This window comes from Megascapheus bottae, chromosome 22 (genome assembly GCF_031878675.1).
Source record: "Megascapheus bottae isolate mThoBot1 chromosome 22, mThoBot2.hap1, whole genome shotgun sequence".
Taxonomy (NCBI): Eukaryota; Metazoa; Chordata; class Mammalia; order Rodentia; family Geomyidae; genus Megascapheus; species Megascapheus bottae.
This window is the reverse complement of record NC_143530.1, coordinates 4,436,690-4,450,287: the sequence shown is the minus strand read 5'-3', so window position 1 is coordinate 4,450,287 and position 13,598 is coordinate 4,436,690. Positions and strand designations below refer to the sequence as shown.

The 13,598-nt window shown below is 46.7% G+C and overlaps 1 protein-coding gene across 1 annotated transcript in view; it reads right to left on the bottom strand.

Annotated features, from left to right (window-relative positions):
* Positions 1 to 11,408, bottom strand: part of Ptchd4 (patched domain containing 4) — an 88,710-nt gene extending 77,302 nt beyond the window's left edge. Inside the window, exon 1 of the mRNA XM_090355293.1 lies at positions 10,860 to 11,408. Within this exon, the coding sequence (XP_090211419.1) occupies positions 10,860 to 11,408 (549 nt within the window). The remainder of the gene's footprint in view (positions 1 to 10,859) is intronic.
* Between the last annotated feature and the right edge of the window lie 2,190 nt (positions 11,409 to 13,598).

Below are 13,598 nucleotides of genomic sequence, written 5' to 3'. Positions count from 1 at the left end.
AAACTGGTTTTGAAGTAGCAAACACTAGCCGCTTCGGGATGTGTATGACTTTCTTGATGAAAATCAAGGGAGCTAATAACAATTTAACAAGAAGTGAAAGTTTATTTCAGGTTTTATTATTATACTTCTTTGAACTATTTAGATTGATTGCCTTTGGCTCCAATCACCCTAATAATAAATAATTACCATGCATGTACATATTTTAAAGCTCCTCACATAAATGCAATGCGAGTGACTTTTTAAGGGATGTGTTTTCCTATGATGAGGAATTCATTACATCTTTGGAGCACACGTAGAGAATAAAAACACTGTGTTTCTAGGCAGGCAATTACAGATTGGGAAGTATGCAAGACACGGTTGCCTCTGTTAGTTTCATAGCACCGATAGCTTACTGGGAAGGAAGAAGCTGGTCTTGTGGTTCATGTCCAAGTATTTATTCTTTCCTTCCTTGGAGACCCCCAAACTGGATATGATGCTGAGAACCAGAGGAAGCAGCATGGGTCTTGACTAAAGCTCTTCTCTATGGTCTCTCTCACTTTGTCTGCAAAAGAGCTGGCATGGCAAGGTAATCTTATTCCCGTCTGAGGTCCTCCAGGGTTTCTTGAGTGGGCTGTCCACTGGTGTTCTATAAGCATCTTGAAAATACTAGAGCTCAAGTTTGTTTCTGAGATTAGAGTTTAATTGGTCTGGGGAAAGGCTAGACATCACACAATTGAAAGATTTCTAAATAATTCTTTGGATAATTATTAAGCTAATAACCACTAAAAGGAAGTAACAATTACTTTTTAATAATGGTAAGCCACAAGATGCTCTCAGAAATTGAATCTTAGATCAGGTCCTTAGCAGTTTACAGCAGTTTGGAGTTGGTATGTAAATAACTTTGGTCCTTGTAATTTCTGCCCAAGTTTTTTTTTGTGGGGGAGGGGGATGGGGGGACTAAGAACAGCCACTGGAGTAGGTAGCTCTATCTGCATCTTGCTTTCACAGTGGCTAAACTTAACCAAAGCTACCATTCTGAATCACCTTAGAAGAGGCTGCTTTCCCAGAGCATCCATTCAAAGAGCAAGCATAGTGCATCTGTGGATGAGCTGGACGGCTTGGCTTTCTCTCCTGCCCGAGGACTGTGAAAACCCTTGGAAGGCTCCACCCCAGACTGAGTCCAAAAATGATATTACATGAAGGCTTTTGTCAACCCTGCTGCAGCCAGTCAGTGAACCTTTGGCAACAAAGTGATCTCCATGAAGAGTTAATGAAACAATGGAAATAAACTGGGTTAAAAATATGTATCCTGTGGTAACCACCATGTGTTTTACAGCTGAATAATTGGATATTTTAAAAGAGCTGGTGAGTGGGTCTGTGAATGATTTCTCCCTTGCCTTTTCTCATCTCTCTGCAGTTTGTCATAATTTTGAGTGTATATTAAGCAGAAGGTTACAATTTAAAATGCCCGATGTCAAAAGTTTTGGAAAATTTACATTATGAGGATTAACAAAAGTATTTTTACACAGGAGAATAGGTCTCTAAAGTTGCTAGTTAATGCCTTTAAAGTCAAACATGTAAATGGAAAAATTAGTAGCAAACTTAACATTTGTCTATTTTTCACTTTATACCCTCTTTACTAATATATAAAGAGAAATTAGAAGAGAGACGCAATCAGTAACTGGTTTCCCTATATTAATTCATAAATATACAGGTCCTACTTCAATTAAAAGGAACAGTTGGTACTTTAAGCTAAGTGAGTGAGAATGCTATCCAATGATGGCAACCTTAAGGCTGCAACAATAGTTTTCAAGATACTGGATAGAAGACAGCAAGTGAGACGCTCTCATCAGTGTACTTGATCAATGACCAAAATATATTTCTATCAGCCAGGAAGGTACATCAGGTAACATCATTTTTCAGAGACAGGTTAAACTCTAGAAGTATACAACTTGACATATTTTACAAGAGACAGTCCGATAAGAAGTTAATACCATATCTCAGGTTTCACAGCCTAGAAAGATTACAATTCCTTAAAGCAATTCCCCCACAACCCCCCCCCAGGATAAAAATGGTTGGAAAGAATGAAATGAAAGGAAGTGTCAAGTTACTAATCTTGGCTTTCTGTGCTATTCCCTGGGAGAGTTCTGTGCCAGCCATGGAAAGAGGTCATTGAACTAGTTCAGCGCAGCGCCTCTCTCATTCTCCTGAGCAGCTCTAGGCTGGATGTCTGTCTCCAAGGCCACTGACCGCTGCCCCGCAGTCCCCATCCTTAGACTCCGTAGAGTCCACTGTGTCTCCTCCAGTCAAGCCGTCTATTCTACTTAGCACAGGAAAGTCTGTTTCCTGGTCAAGAACGACTGGCACGACGAACCTTGCATGCAGAATGGGCCACTTGGAGACAGCTGCGCGTGGAAAGCGATGGCAGCCACGGTTTGCCACTCTTGGTGGAAAGTTATAGCCAACGCTGGATCAGACAGAGCCACACAACCTCAATTAGCACCACGAGAAACAATCCCAAACAAACCCACCACACCAAACTTCATTTTCCTGAGGATTCCTTATCGACAGGATGGATTTTTAAGTTTGTGTAAAAGGCAACGATGGGAACAGGTCTCATTTCTAGCCGTGAAAACCCAAAGGGTAACTCTGGAGGAAGGCAGGGTATGTTCTACACTGCACAGATACCTGCCAGTGCCATTGTCTAAGGTGAACAGCAGGTTTGCATCTGCCTCCGAGGGTTTATGCAGTGGGGAACCTACCTTGTCTAGGGCTTTTAAAGATACGTGCCATGGGTGTGCCCTCTCGTCTAGGGGTTCAGGTTTACAGCTTGCAGATATTCCCATCAAATATCACTTACATGTACTCATCAAAAAATTCTTTTTTAAATAGTTTTCATCTTTCTCTGCAATGTAAAATAGCAGGCATTTCACGCTAGGTGTAATCTTTACCTAGTGTACTCTCTCAGACTTAATGCTGACTACATGTAGCATGGCTTTCCTAAAACAGGGTCCATTACTAAAATCACATCAAGAGCCACTTAAATATCACTCGATCAACTCACTTGCCTAAGACACTGGATCCCACCACCTTTGGCCAGGCATTTCTGGGAGTTGGTGGCATATCCACTGCTGCCTGCAGCTAGACTGCTCTCGTCTCTAGTCCCCTGGCTGGCTGGTACCCACTACCGTGAAGTTAGAATGGATTCTGGGGACCCGGAGACTTTGTGATGTCTGCAGATGTGATTGTGTGGGTTTCTTTGGGACCAGGATCAGCAGGTCATGTACAGAAAACCAAGTTTAATTTGAATTACAGACAAGCAAAGAATGCAATATTCATTACCTATTTAGACATAATTTCATGTCTGGAATACAAATTTAATTGGTTGTTCTACTTTGGTTGTACCATAGCTGGCAAACTTACCACATGTATGAATGTATGTATGTGTATATATATGTATAATATATATTTAATTTTAATTTTAGTTCTCATTATTTTTCTAGAATCAGTTACAGGCTGGAAATGATGTATTTACCTAGTGCCTAGTGGTTCTTTGTTTCCTGAGTCCAGAGTGACATTGCTGGCAAGCCCCATGGAGTGGGGCTATCCATGGACACAGTTTTGAATGCCTTTCTGTAGCCATCGTTCTTCAGAGCTGAGATACTGCTGCACAATGTTAGACTAACCCAAATGACCTTGTGTTCTCTTCCTTTTCAGTATTGCTCAGGGCTTGTCCTGCCAACTTCTACCTTGCTGGCTCAGTCCTTCAAGGAAAATTAACTTATTCAGAGAAGGCTACCTACCTACCTGTGCATTACATATATGGAATTATATTTTAGCAGAGATTCATCGCATATCTTAACATGAAGGTATGTGGACATGCAAATAACTACCTACAGTGCACAATGGATGTTGACTCCTTCTTGATACCCTAGAGACGCTTCAGGAAAAAGATGACTTGAGAGTCTTGGATTTTAACAGGTGTGTGTGTGTGTGTGTGTGTGTGTGTGTGTGTCTGTGGGGGGGAGATTTCGATAGTGTCAGACATTCTGAGCAAGATGCACCACATGAATGAAGGTAAGGGAAGAGTGAGGGGCTCGCTTTTCAGTCTCTGCATTGTCCGATGGAGTGTGTGCTGAAATTATGTCAGAGTTTTAGGTAAGGAAACCTAACTGAAGCAAGATCTCAAAGGCCTGGCCGGGAGTTTTTCATTTCTTCTGTACTGTTGGTGAGGGGAAAACACCATCAAGAGATAGCTATGATCTCACTGCGTAGGCCAGTTGTGTAAGAAACCATAACGAGAAAGCACAAACATCAATAAAATAGGAAGGGATGAATACCAAAGGTGCGACAGTCAGAATGAAGAGGAAAAGAAGCTTTGATTAGATGGGGTGAGCATGATGGAAGTACAGAATAGATTTGTCTGGAAATGCCACAATGGAACTCCTTACCCATATGCAACTTAGACTATGCCAATATGAATAAATAAGTAGAGGAACAAATACACAACCAAAGTCAAGCTAGCAAGGTCAAAAAGGAGACTTTGGTGTTTTAGTAATTCATTCTGATTATCAGAGATCTTAATCAAGCCTTAGCCACTCACAGACTACTTACATGAGGATGTCAGGACAGGGGACCCACGATTTAGGTTTTTTTTTTTTTTAATAGTATTTTTCAAGTTTTTTTTCCTCTATGCCCAACCAAAACTGAGCACTGGGAGATGCTTGAGCAGGCATCTAAGTCTACCTATTGGGCTGTTTAGGCTCCATCTGCTCTAGAATTGCAGTAGGTACAGAACAAGGGCAGCCAGTCTGGATCTCCAGGATGATTTCCGGTGACTTCCCCCCTGCTGCTAAGAGCTACTCCAGTACAATGGTGGGGATGTGGCTGGTGATTAGTAATTGCTGTGCAGATGATCTGACAGGGTGGAAGGGGAGATGGGGAGAGGGCAGCAGTTATACGGCTGGGTAGGCATATTGAGAGAACAGACCATGCAAAAGGCTGTTTTATGGTGAAGAAAATCCAAAGTCAAATTCCAACTTTTGACACAGCAGAGGAACCTTAGAGACTCTCCGGTGGGCCTCTCAGGCTGGGATGGCAGCCCAGGAGGGTAACATTGACAGGGCCTGCACAAATCCTGTATCTAAACACCACTCGTTCATTTCTGAGTGCTCGCTGCTCATTAGGTCTTTTTCAGAGGCTCCCGGTTCCCCCAGAAAGGTGGCAAGAATCAGCCTTGATTTCAGTTGTCAGTTCCAACACAGTCCTGTCTGAAAAAAGCATGGATTACAATTTCATTTTCCAGGCACATCCTGGCCTCCTAGGCATGGCTCCTCTACCCTGGCCTCCTAGGCATGGCTCCTCTACCTTGGGCTCTCACATAATATTAACCTAATTGCACTAACTAGGGCTTTGTGCTGCTACTATTGTGAAATAATTACCAAGAAGCCTGAGAAAAATGCTATTTTTGCCCCTCAAAGAGATGGTTAGACTTAATACCTCCATTTTCAGAAAGTAAAGTAATGAAAGACAGTAATCAGCTTTAAGCTTAGAGGGGCAACTGGCTCAAACCGAGGGCAGAGATGAGGGTGGCTCAATGAACAGTCCCTGGCTACTTTGCCAGGCAGGTCTTCCGTGTTTCCACTACATACCATCATGGTAAAAGGCTTGTTTACAATCTCCTTACGGTAATTTTGACCTGAACCTACACATTACTTTAAACTCATGGCATGAGCTAGGGGGTTGGAAGCCCACCTAGTGGCTAAGAGTCAACTCTCAAAATCCAATGTGCAAAAGAATGACTGTGTTAAAATGTAGATTCCGGGCAACAGATAGAAGCTGAGGATTGGGGAATTTTAACTTCTAGTAAGTTCCCAGTATGTACCACAGTGGTGCTAATCTCTGTGAAATCCTTTAGAAGGGTAGTCCTAAAAGACAAAACTAAAATTGATTTTCTTGATGACAACGCCATTGGTACGTTCTTGACTGTGTTTAAGCACCGCTGGAATGTGTCTGTGTACCAGGGCTTCGTGAATGCATCCTTACTCACCAGCCCACAGGCAGAAACAATCCACAGAAATGAGTCACTCTTAGCTTTCCATCCTGAGAAGGGGGCTGGGTGATTTGTTCCACCAGGGAAAGAAACCCTAGGGCTGTGAAACCCCAGAGTTGTCTTGGACCAATCTAGAAACTTGGCATTTCAGATTTCTTCTTTAAAAATTTTTATATTGAGCATATGCAGATATGTCTGGACATAGCCAAAATAGGCTTGAGTAGATGCTAATCTCTAAAATAGAATTTAAAAGCAATGTGGTCCCACCAGGCTGTAATAATAACCAGTGGGACAAAATACCAAATACCCTGCACATGCAGTACATTTTGAAAAGCACGGAGTCAAGAACTGCTTCAGTTATTAGAAGTTTAAGTGGAAAAAATGAAAAAAATGTTAGTACTGTGAATTATTGCTTCAACTGGTATGGAGTGTTATTTCAAGGAATGGGAATTAGTCTCGTCATCTGTTTTCTACACGTCATGGGTGACTTCTTCTACTGCATCCCAAGTCCCTGATGTTTCTGAACCCCTGAGGAAAGCGATGTCAGGTGAGCTGAGGGCGGGGAGTGGGGATAAGAATCCTGTCTGCTCCTTTTGACTCTGATAACCTCCCTGATTCCGGCATTCCCAGAACTAAAGGAATCATATATAAGTACTTAGAAAAATGATTCGACATGGTTGCTGTTGAAGGTGAGAGCAGGAGATAGGACTCTGTACCAAGGGTGTCCTCAGCTATTTTGGTGCTCACAAAAAGTCTAGGGAACAAAGGAATTCAGGCCTGAAAAAAATATTTATGCAATTATTTGTTAGGATTCCATGATTGGTGCTTTCCGGTAACAATGGAATCAATCCACTGAAAACCCACTGTGATGCTGCCTTCTTGTCTGCACTGCGGTAGACATGCACTAGCTGGTGAGAATTCTTGCCATTTCTTTCTCTGCCCTATCATTTTGTGGTAGAAAGAAGCTGGTGCCCATATTGAAAACTTGCCTAATGTCACACAACCACTTCGTCTCAGTGTCAGGTACCATATTAGGCAAAGGGGATGCATTTAGCCAGGCTAGAAGCTTCCTCCTTTGCCAGTCACTCTCAGAATTCAGCCCAGTTCCTCCTTATGGATCTCGAATATTCATCTCACTTCTATAAAGAAACCAGTTTCAGCAAGATGTTGAGTTTTCCCTTCACTATTCAATATGGCTACATTTATATAACACACTTTCTACAATGTGTGTGATTGTGCACATGTGCTTATAGGTTTAAAAAGATAGTCCTCAAATTAACGGGATTGAAGGTCCGGAGACCTAGGGAATGTAAGTACAGCTTTAACATAAAGGCATGTCACCGAGGTTCAAAGGGTGACAAAACATTTGGTGAGACTGCAGGACCAGTGCAAGGCCGTGCACAGCAAATTAGTCGACCAGTATTGAGAAACTATCTACATAGAACAAGACAGTGTTGGGTAGGGGCAAATAAACAGTGTTTAATCAAGGATATAATGTAAAGGTCACGAGCCAGGCCAGGCTGTAGAATTTATGGTCTGTAGTGCAGAGATTTCAGACTGGGCATCTTTTATGTCCAGCTCTGGAAAATCTGTATGTTTCTTTTTATTTTTCTGTAGTAGTCTAAGCTGAATATTGCTCTCTTTTTTTCATACCAGCTTTATCTAAGCCTCTGCGTGGATTACCCACAGAAGGCAACTTTTGGTGGCCTTACTTGTCACTGTCACTTTGTCAAGATAATCACATTGATCAGAAGTTCTAAACCCTCGTGCACAGAGAGCTACCTGGGTGTCCTGAGGAGAGCTGGGCTGAGAAGACCTCCTGCTGTCACCGCTCACTTCTCCCTGTGGTCAGTGCTCACTCACCTCACGCTGCCTCTCACCACGGACCCCAGGCTTCCTTCAAGCCTAGTGACTGCCAGGTTCCAATCAGGGCATCCCCTCTCTGCTGTTTGTTCTGTGAGGCCTCTCAAGTCACCGTCCCTGGCCATCAAAGAACAGAGCTCCATATTGGACAGGTGGGAAGGTGGCAGGGGAGAGAAAAATGAACTCAAAGACTAAAAAAAAATAAGTGCCTATAAAGTTTTCTCACACCACACACACACACACACACACACACACACACACACACACACACACACACCAGTGGATTTTGAACTTAAGGGTACATCATGGAGGTATCCTCTGACAAACACTACCACACATGAATTAAAATACTTTCCAAATTTCCCATAAGAAACAGGAAGTCACCTCATTGGATCCTGAGATCCCTGGGGCTTCCATTGACAGAATCTGGGGCTTCCATCATAGTGATGAAATAACAGTTTATGCCACAAGAGCCTGTGTGAGACTACATCTGTGTTTGAGAGGGGACCATTGGTCTAAGAAGATTTTAATGGGCCCATTTACCCCAACAGATCTCATCAGCCCCTCACAGAAGCCACGGAAACAGAAACAAACCCAGACAACGGAGGAAGCATGCATGGAACAGAGCGGAACAAGTGCAGCAGTCCGCATGTAGCATTTCACAGTTTATAGACTAATTTTACTATGTTAAACTTTGTAATCAATTATTGTTCCTTTATGATTATTCACGGACCCCACCAAGGTGTACAACTACCAAGCAACTGATCAAAAAGTTTAGATGGAGCATTCATTATAGGTCTAGCACGGTAATAAGTCAGCGATCTATCTATCTATCTCTCCAGAGATTGCACAGGTCTTTCTTACAGGTAACACTGAATGAGGATGTTGGAATTAAGCACTTCGATGCCCCCAAGAAAGTAAAACTCATCTCCACCTCTTATTCCTACAATTGTACACACGAAATCATATGAGGATAAGCAATAATTATCAAATGTGTAAGATGAAGACATGGTAACTGCCAAAATGCTACTGCCTGCTCAACAACATACCTGCAGTTGCTTATTGAACAAAAGTCCTCTTACACTCAGGGAGGGCAAAGGGCCACTGAGAGTCAAGTTGTTGTGCACGTGAATGAACTACAGATTTGACTCAATAGGAAAATTGAACTGGGGTCAATATGACAGAGACTCATGGCAGAGGCTAGAACTTGGTTAAGAGACTTTAGGCTAGAAAGACACACCCTCCATCACATCCTCTCAGAAAGACTCAGAAGGAGAAGGACTCTGAAGGACTCAGAAAAGGAGAAATATGCTGCCCCAGTGCCCAAATCCACCTTGTTCCCACCAGTAAGCTTGAAGCAAACATGTCCTGTACCTGGAGTGAAAGCTTACGGTACAGCTCTCTAGGTGCACTAAACTTCACCATTTGGCATAAGTGAGACTCCTGTCGGCCTCTGGACCCATTCAAACAAGGACACCATGGTGAAAAAAGGAAGACATCTATGAGACTTCCTGAGGAACCTCTGGCTCAAAGTGTACCAAATTCTCTTTGAATTCGGGAAATGAAAACAAGGATTTTCCTCTCACAATAATCCTGAGAAAACCATTTTCTTCTGTTATATATCCATATTGATTGTATTAGATAAGAAAGTAAATAAACGGGCACTCGGTGGTTTTCTCCATCACTGAATGATGCTGGCTGGTTATGTGTTGAAGCTAGGGTCCCCTCCTGTGTCATTATTTCTATGGGAACACACATGTGCACAAACATACACACACACACACACACACACACACACACACACATTCTTCCACACAGAAGGAGGAGGACTGGTGGCTCTTCATGAGAAACACCTGTCTTAGGAGTTCTTGGCCACCCAGGCTTCTAAGCCTGGCAGGGTCAAGCAATGCAAATGGTGCAGTGACTCTAGGAAGTCACATCTGTCCCAGAACTTCAGTCACCTGGAGACTGCATGCCTCAGCACCTGCTGTAGTTTGATCCTGACAGTGGAGACGGAGTTCATAAACCTCATCTGAGCAACCAAATCTGAATGGCCATCCTCCCACAGCAAGATAAATAAACAGTATACATATCGTATGCAGTATATATAATATGATATAGATCATATGTCATTAGAAGCTGAACAATCCACCATCCTGATCATCTGTGCTCCCTTTTCCCTTGTCTATTTTCTTCCTGAGGTGTTACAATTTTGCTTTCATTTGGATTTTCTTGTGGGAAAGGATTGCAGGACTAAGTAAACTCATTCCTAGGTGAGAAATTGCGTGTTTTTTTTTCTTTCAACTCTTTTTTTTTAAAACACAGAAAATTTCTGTGTCCTTTGCCACACAAATCCACACGCACACAACTCCTGGAATCTTTCCTTCCATCACAAACCCACCCACCCACCCACACACACACACACACACACACACACACTTCCAGGGTGCTGATATACAAACTCCCGAGATGTTTAAAAAAAAACATCAAGCCAGGCTGAAGATGGAGGTAGGTGGAGAGAAGGCATCAAGTGGATGTGCAGTCAGTAATAATACATTGATCCCCAGAATGAAGAGAAATGCCCCCAACTGTTCAGGACCTCACCTCCCTCTCCCTCCCCCTTCCAGTCACTGATTTATTAACCCTGAACAAAGATGTCATTGCAGGGTCTCAGAAAACTTTTTTTTTTCTTTGCTCTTTTTTCCCCCCTCTTTATTTTGTCTTTTAATTTAATAATTTTTTTTGGCATTTGATTCGGCCTTGAATTTCTGAAGAATCTAGTCTCCCCATCCAGGGCCTGTGTGCTTCCCTCAGCCTCCCACCTCCCCCTCCCCCCCTCCCCGCCCCCCAGGAAGCCTCAGCTTCTAAGTGTCCAGGGTGAGACCTCTGCATGTCTTTGCTTGTTTAGGGCGAGCACTGGAAGCGCCGGCTCTTTGGCGGGCAGGAGCATGCGGGAGGAGCGTACCTTCAGTGTGGGGCTCGGGTACCTCATCTGCACCCTGGCTGTGGTCTTATTGGAGACGGCAGCCTGTCTGAGATCCTCTAGCACTGCTATAATATCATCCAGCACGCATTTCTTATCCTGATTTCTCAACACACACAGATGGGAAAAAGTATAATTATAGCCCTTGTGGTTCACCTTCATGTCCAGCACGGCGCGGTGGGTCCGCAGCGCGCCCTCCGCCCGGCCCAGGATGTCGGCCCCGGGCGGGGCGAGCAGGATCACCCGGCCGTAGCGCCCCGGGGTGTGCAAGTCCGAATAGAGGCGGTTCCGGGACGGGTCCAGCGGGAAGAGGCTGCCGGCCAGGTTGCGCTCGATCTTGGCCAGGCTGTGGCTGGGGGCCACCAGGCGCTCCAGGTCGCGCTCGGGCTGGAAGCGGCGGAGCGCGCTGAGGCCGAGGGCGACGGTCAGGACGGCGGGCAGGGTGAGGAAGAAGACGGGGTGCCGGCTCACGCACAAGCCCAGCCCGCGGCAGCACGAGCGCAGCCCCCTGCGAAGCGCCTGCCGCAGCATCCTCCTCCCGGTCCGGCTTGGAAAGCACAGGTGACACGTGTCCGTCAGGGGGGCCCCGGCCCCCGCCCCGGCCGCCCGGCCCCGGGCCTCCGCGCTCCACCTCCGCGCGCCCCTTCCACGCCGCCCCACGCTGCGGGGCGCGCGGGGAGGGGACGCGTCCCGGGGCTGCTCCCCCCCTCTGTCCCCCCCACCGCCCCCGAGCCCGCCCTCACCGCGCGAGCTGCGATCCCGCGGCCCGCCCCTCCCCGTCCTGCGGCAGTGCCCCCCCTCCCGGCCCGGCCCCGCCGCCCCGCGCCGCGCGCCGCGCCCCCGGCGGGCGGGACCTCCGCGCCACGTGCCGGCGGCGGTGGAGGGGGCGGGGAGGGGGCGGCCGCGCGCGCGGCTCCTCTCTTGGGGAGGCGCTGACAGGTATTGCTGGAGTTTGGCCGGGTGGATGGAGAGGGAGGGGGCAGGGCGGGCTGGACGGGGTGCCGGTGGGGGGGCGTGGAGGGAGGGCGGGAGGACCTCCAGACCCCCCCCCCCCGCCCTCCAGTCCCGTCTTTTGGGGAAGGGAAGGAGCAGGGAGGATGATGCTGCATTTTTAACGTGATCACCACGTGTGCAAAGCCTTCCACGCCGAGGGCGCTGCAGCCCAGCCGGCCGGGACCCCAGCCCTGGATGGAGCAGGACGGCCCCCCTCCGTCCCGCCTTCCTCCGTCCCCCCCACCCCTCTGTCCCCCCACTCCTGCGTCCCCCCACCCCTGCGTCCCCGCCCTGCGCTCTGGACGTGGCAGATCCGAGCCCCGCGCCCCCCCCCCCCCCGCCCCCTGCACGTCCGTGGAGAGCTAAGGCGATCTTCGATTGGTCATCGAACGACATCACACTCCTGAGGCCCAACAGGAAAGTTCTGCATGTCCACGGCAGCCCACCGTGTCCCCCTTTCTTTAGAGGGTTTCACGCCATCTGCATTGGGTCCCCCCCCCCCGCCCCTTATCAGGGGGATCACAGTGCTTCTGAAATCTACAATAAAATGAACCCACGGTGCGTGTCCAACACCTGGAGAAAGGAAGCTTGGGCCCAGGAGAAGGACAAGGAGAAAGAGAGTGGAGAAAGAGAAGGGAGAAGGAGAAGGGAGACCTAGAAGGAGAAGGGAGAAGAAGGGAGAAGGGAGGAGGAGAAGAAGGGAGAAGAAGGAGAAGGAGAAGAAGGAAAAGGGAGAAGGAGATGGGAGAAGGAGAAGGGAGAAGAAGGAGAAGGAGAAGAAGGGAGAAGGAGAAGGGAGAAGGAGAAGGAGAAGGGAGAAGAAGGAGAAGGAAAAGGGAGAAGGAGAAGGGAGAAGAAGGAGAAGGAGAAGGAGAAGGAGAAGGAGGAGAAGGCTCTGAGACAGGGCAGGTCAGCTTCACCCCCATCTAAACCACTGTGCATGGGGCAGCTCTTAGCCGCTGCTGCTGCTGTTTCACGTTTCATGTATTTTTGAACCTGCGGGAGCCCTTGCAGGCCCACGTTGTGGGAAATACTGGAAGACATTGAGAAAACGGATTCTAAACTTTGTGCACCAGAAGCTTGCGCTCCAAAGTGTTCCCGCTTTGTGCAATGATTTCGTACAAGACTGAGTTCCATGTTTTCTGCATCCTCTCCTAATAAAGGCAACAGGACCAGGGTTCAGCGCACGCGTAGAGAAGGACACACCTATGCATACGAGCAAACTGTGCCGCAGGACTGCGTCCTCTAAACGTCTTCTGGTTTTTAGTGGAACTGATTCTTCGGTACAGAGAACACTGAGAGGGCACATCTCAGGATGATGCTTGAGGCCGGGAATCTGAAGGATGGAAGGAAAAAAGGTCACAGCCTTTTGAACTTGAACTTGGTCTTGATGGCAATCCAGCTCAACTTGCTACTGGATGCAGACATGGCACATGCGCCGTCTTCACGGTTCTCCCTCGCGAACAGTGGTCTCCAGTGTTCTCTACCTGTAAGAACTCACAGGGTTTTCCCAGGAAGCCCTGGGTATCACTGTGTCCGGGTGTTCATTTCCTTCCTCTCCAGGATTCACTGTCAGATTTTCCGGCTTTTCATAGGAAGCATTACATAGGAATTGGAAGTGGAAAACTTTGTTTATGCAGCACAGAGGACATGTCCTTACCACCCATAGCTTGCTGTAGCTTCTTTATTACATTATCTATATTTTGTCACATCCTTTGCACAAAGGGT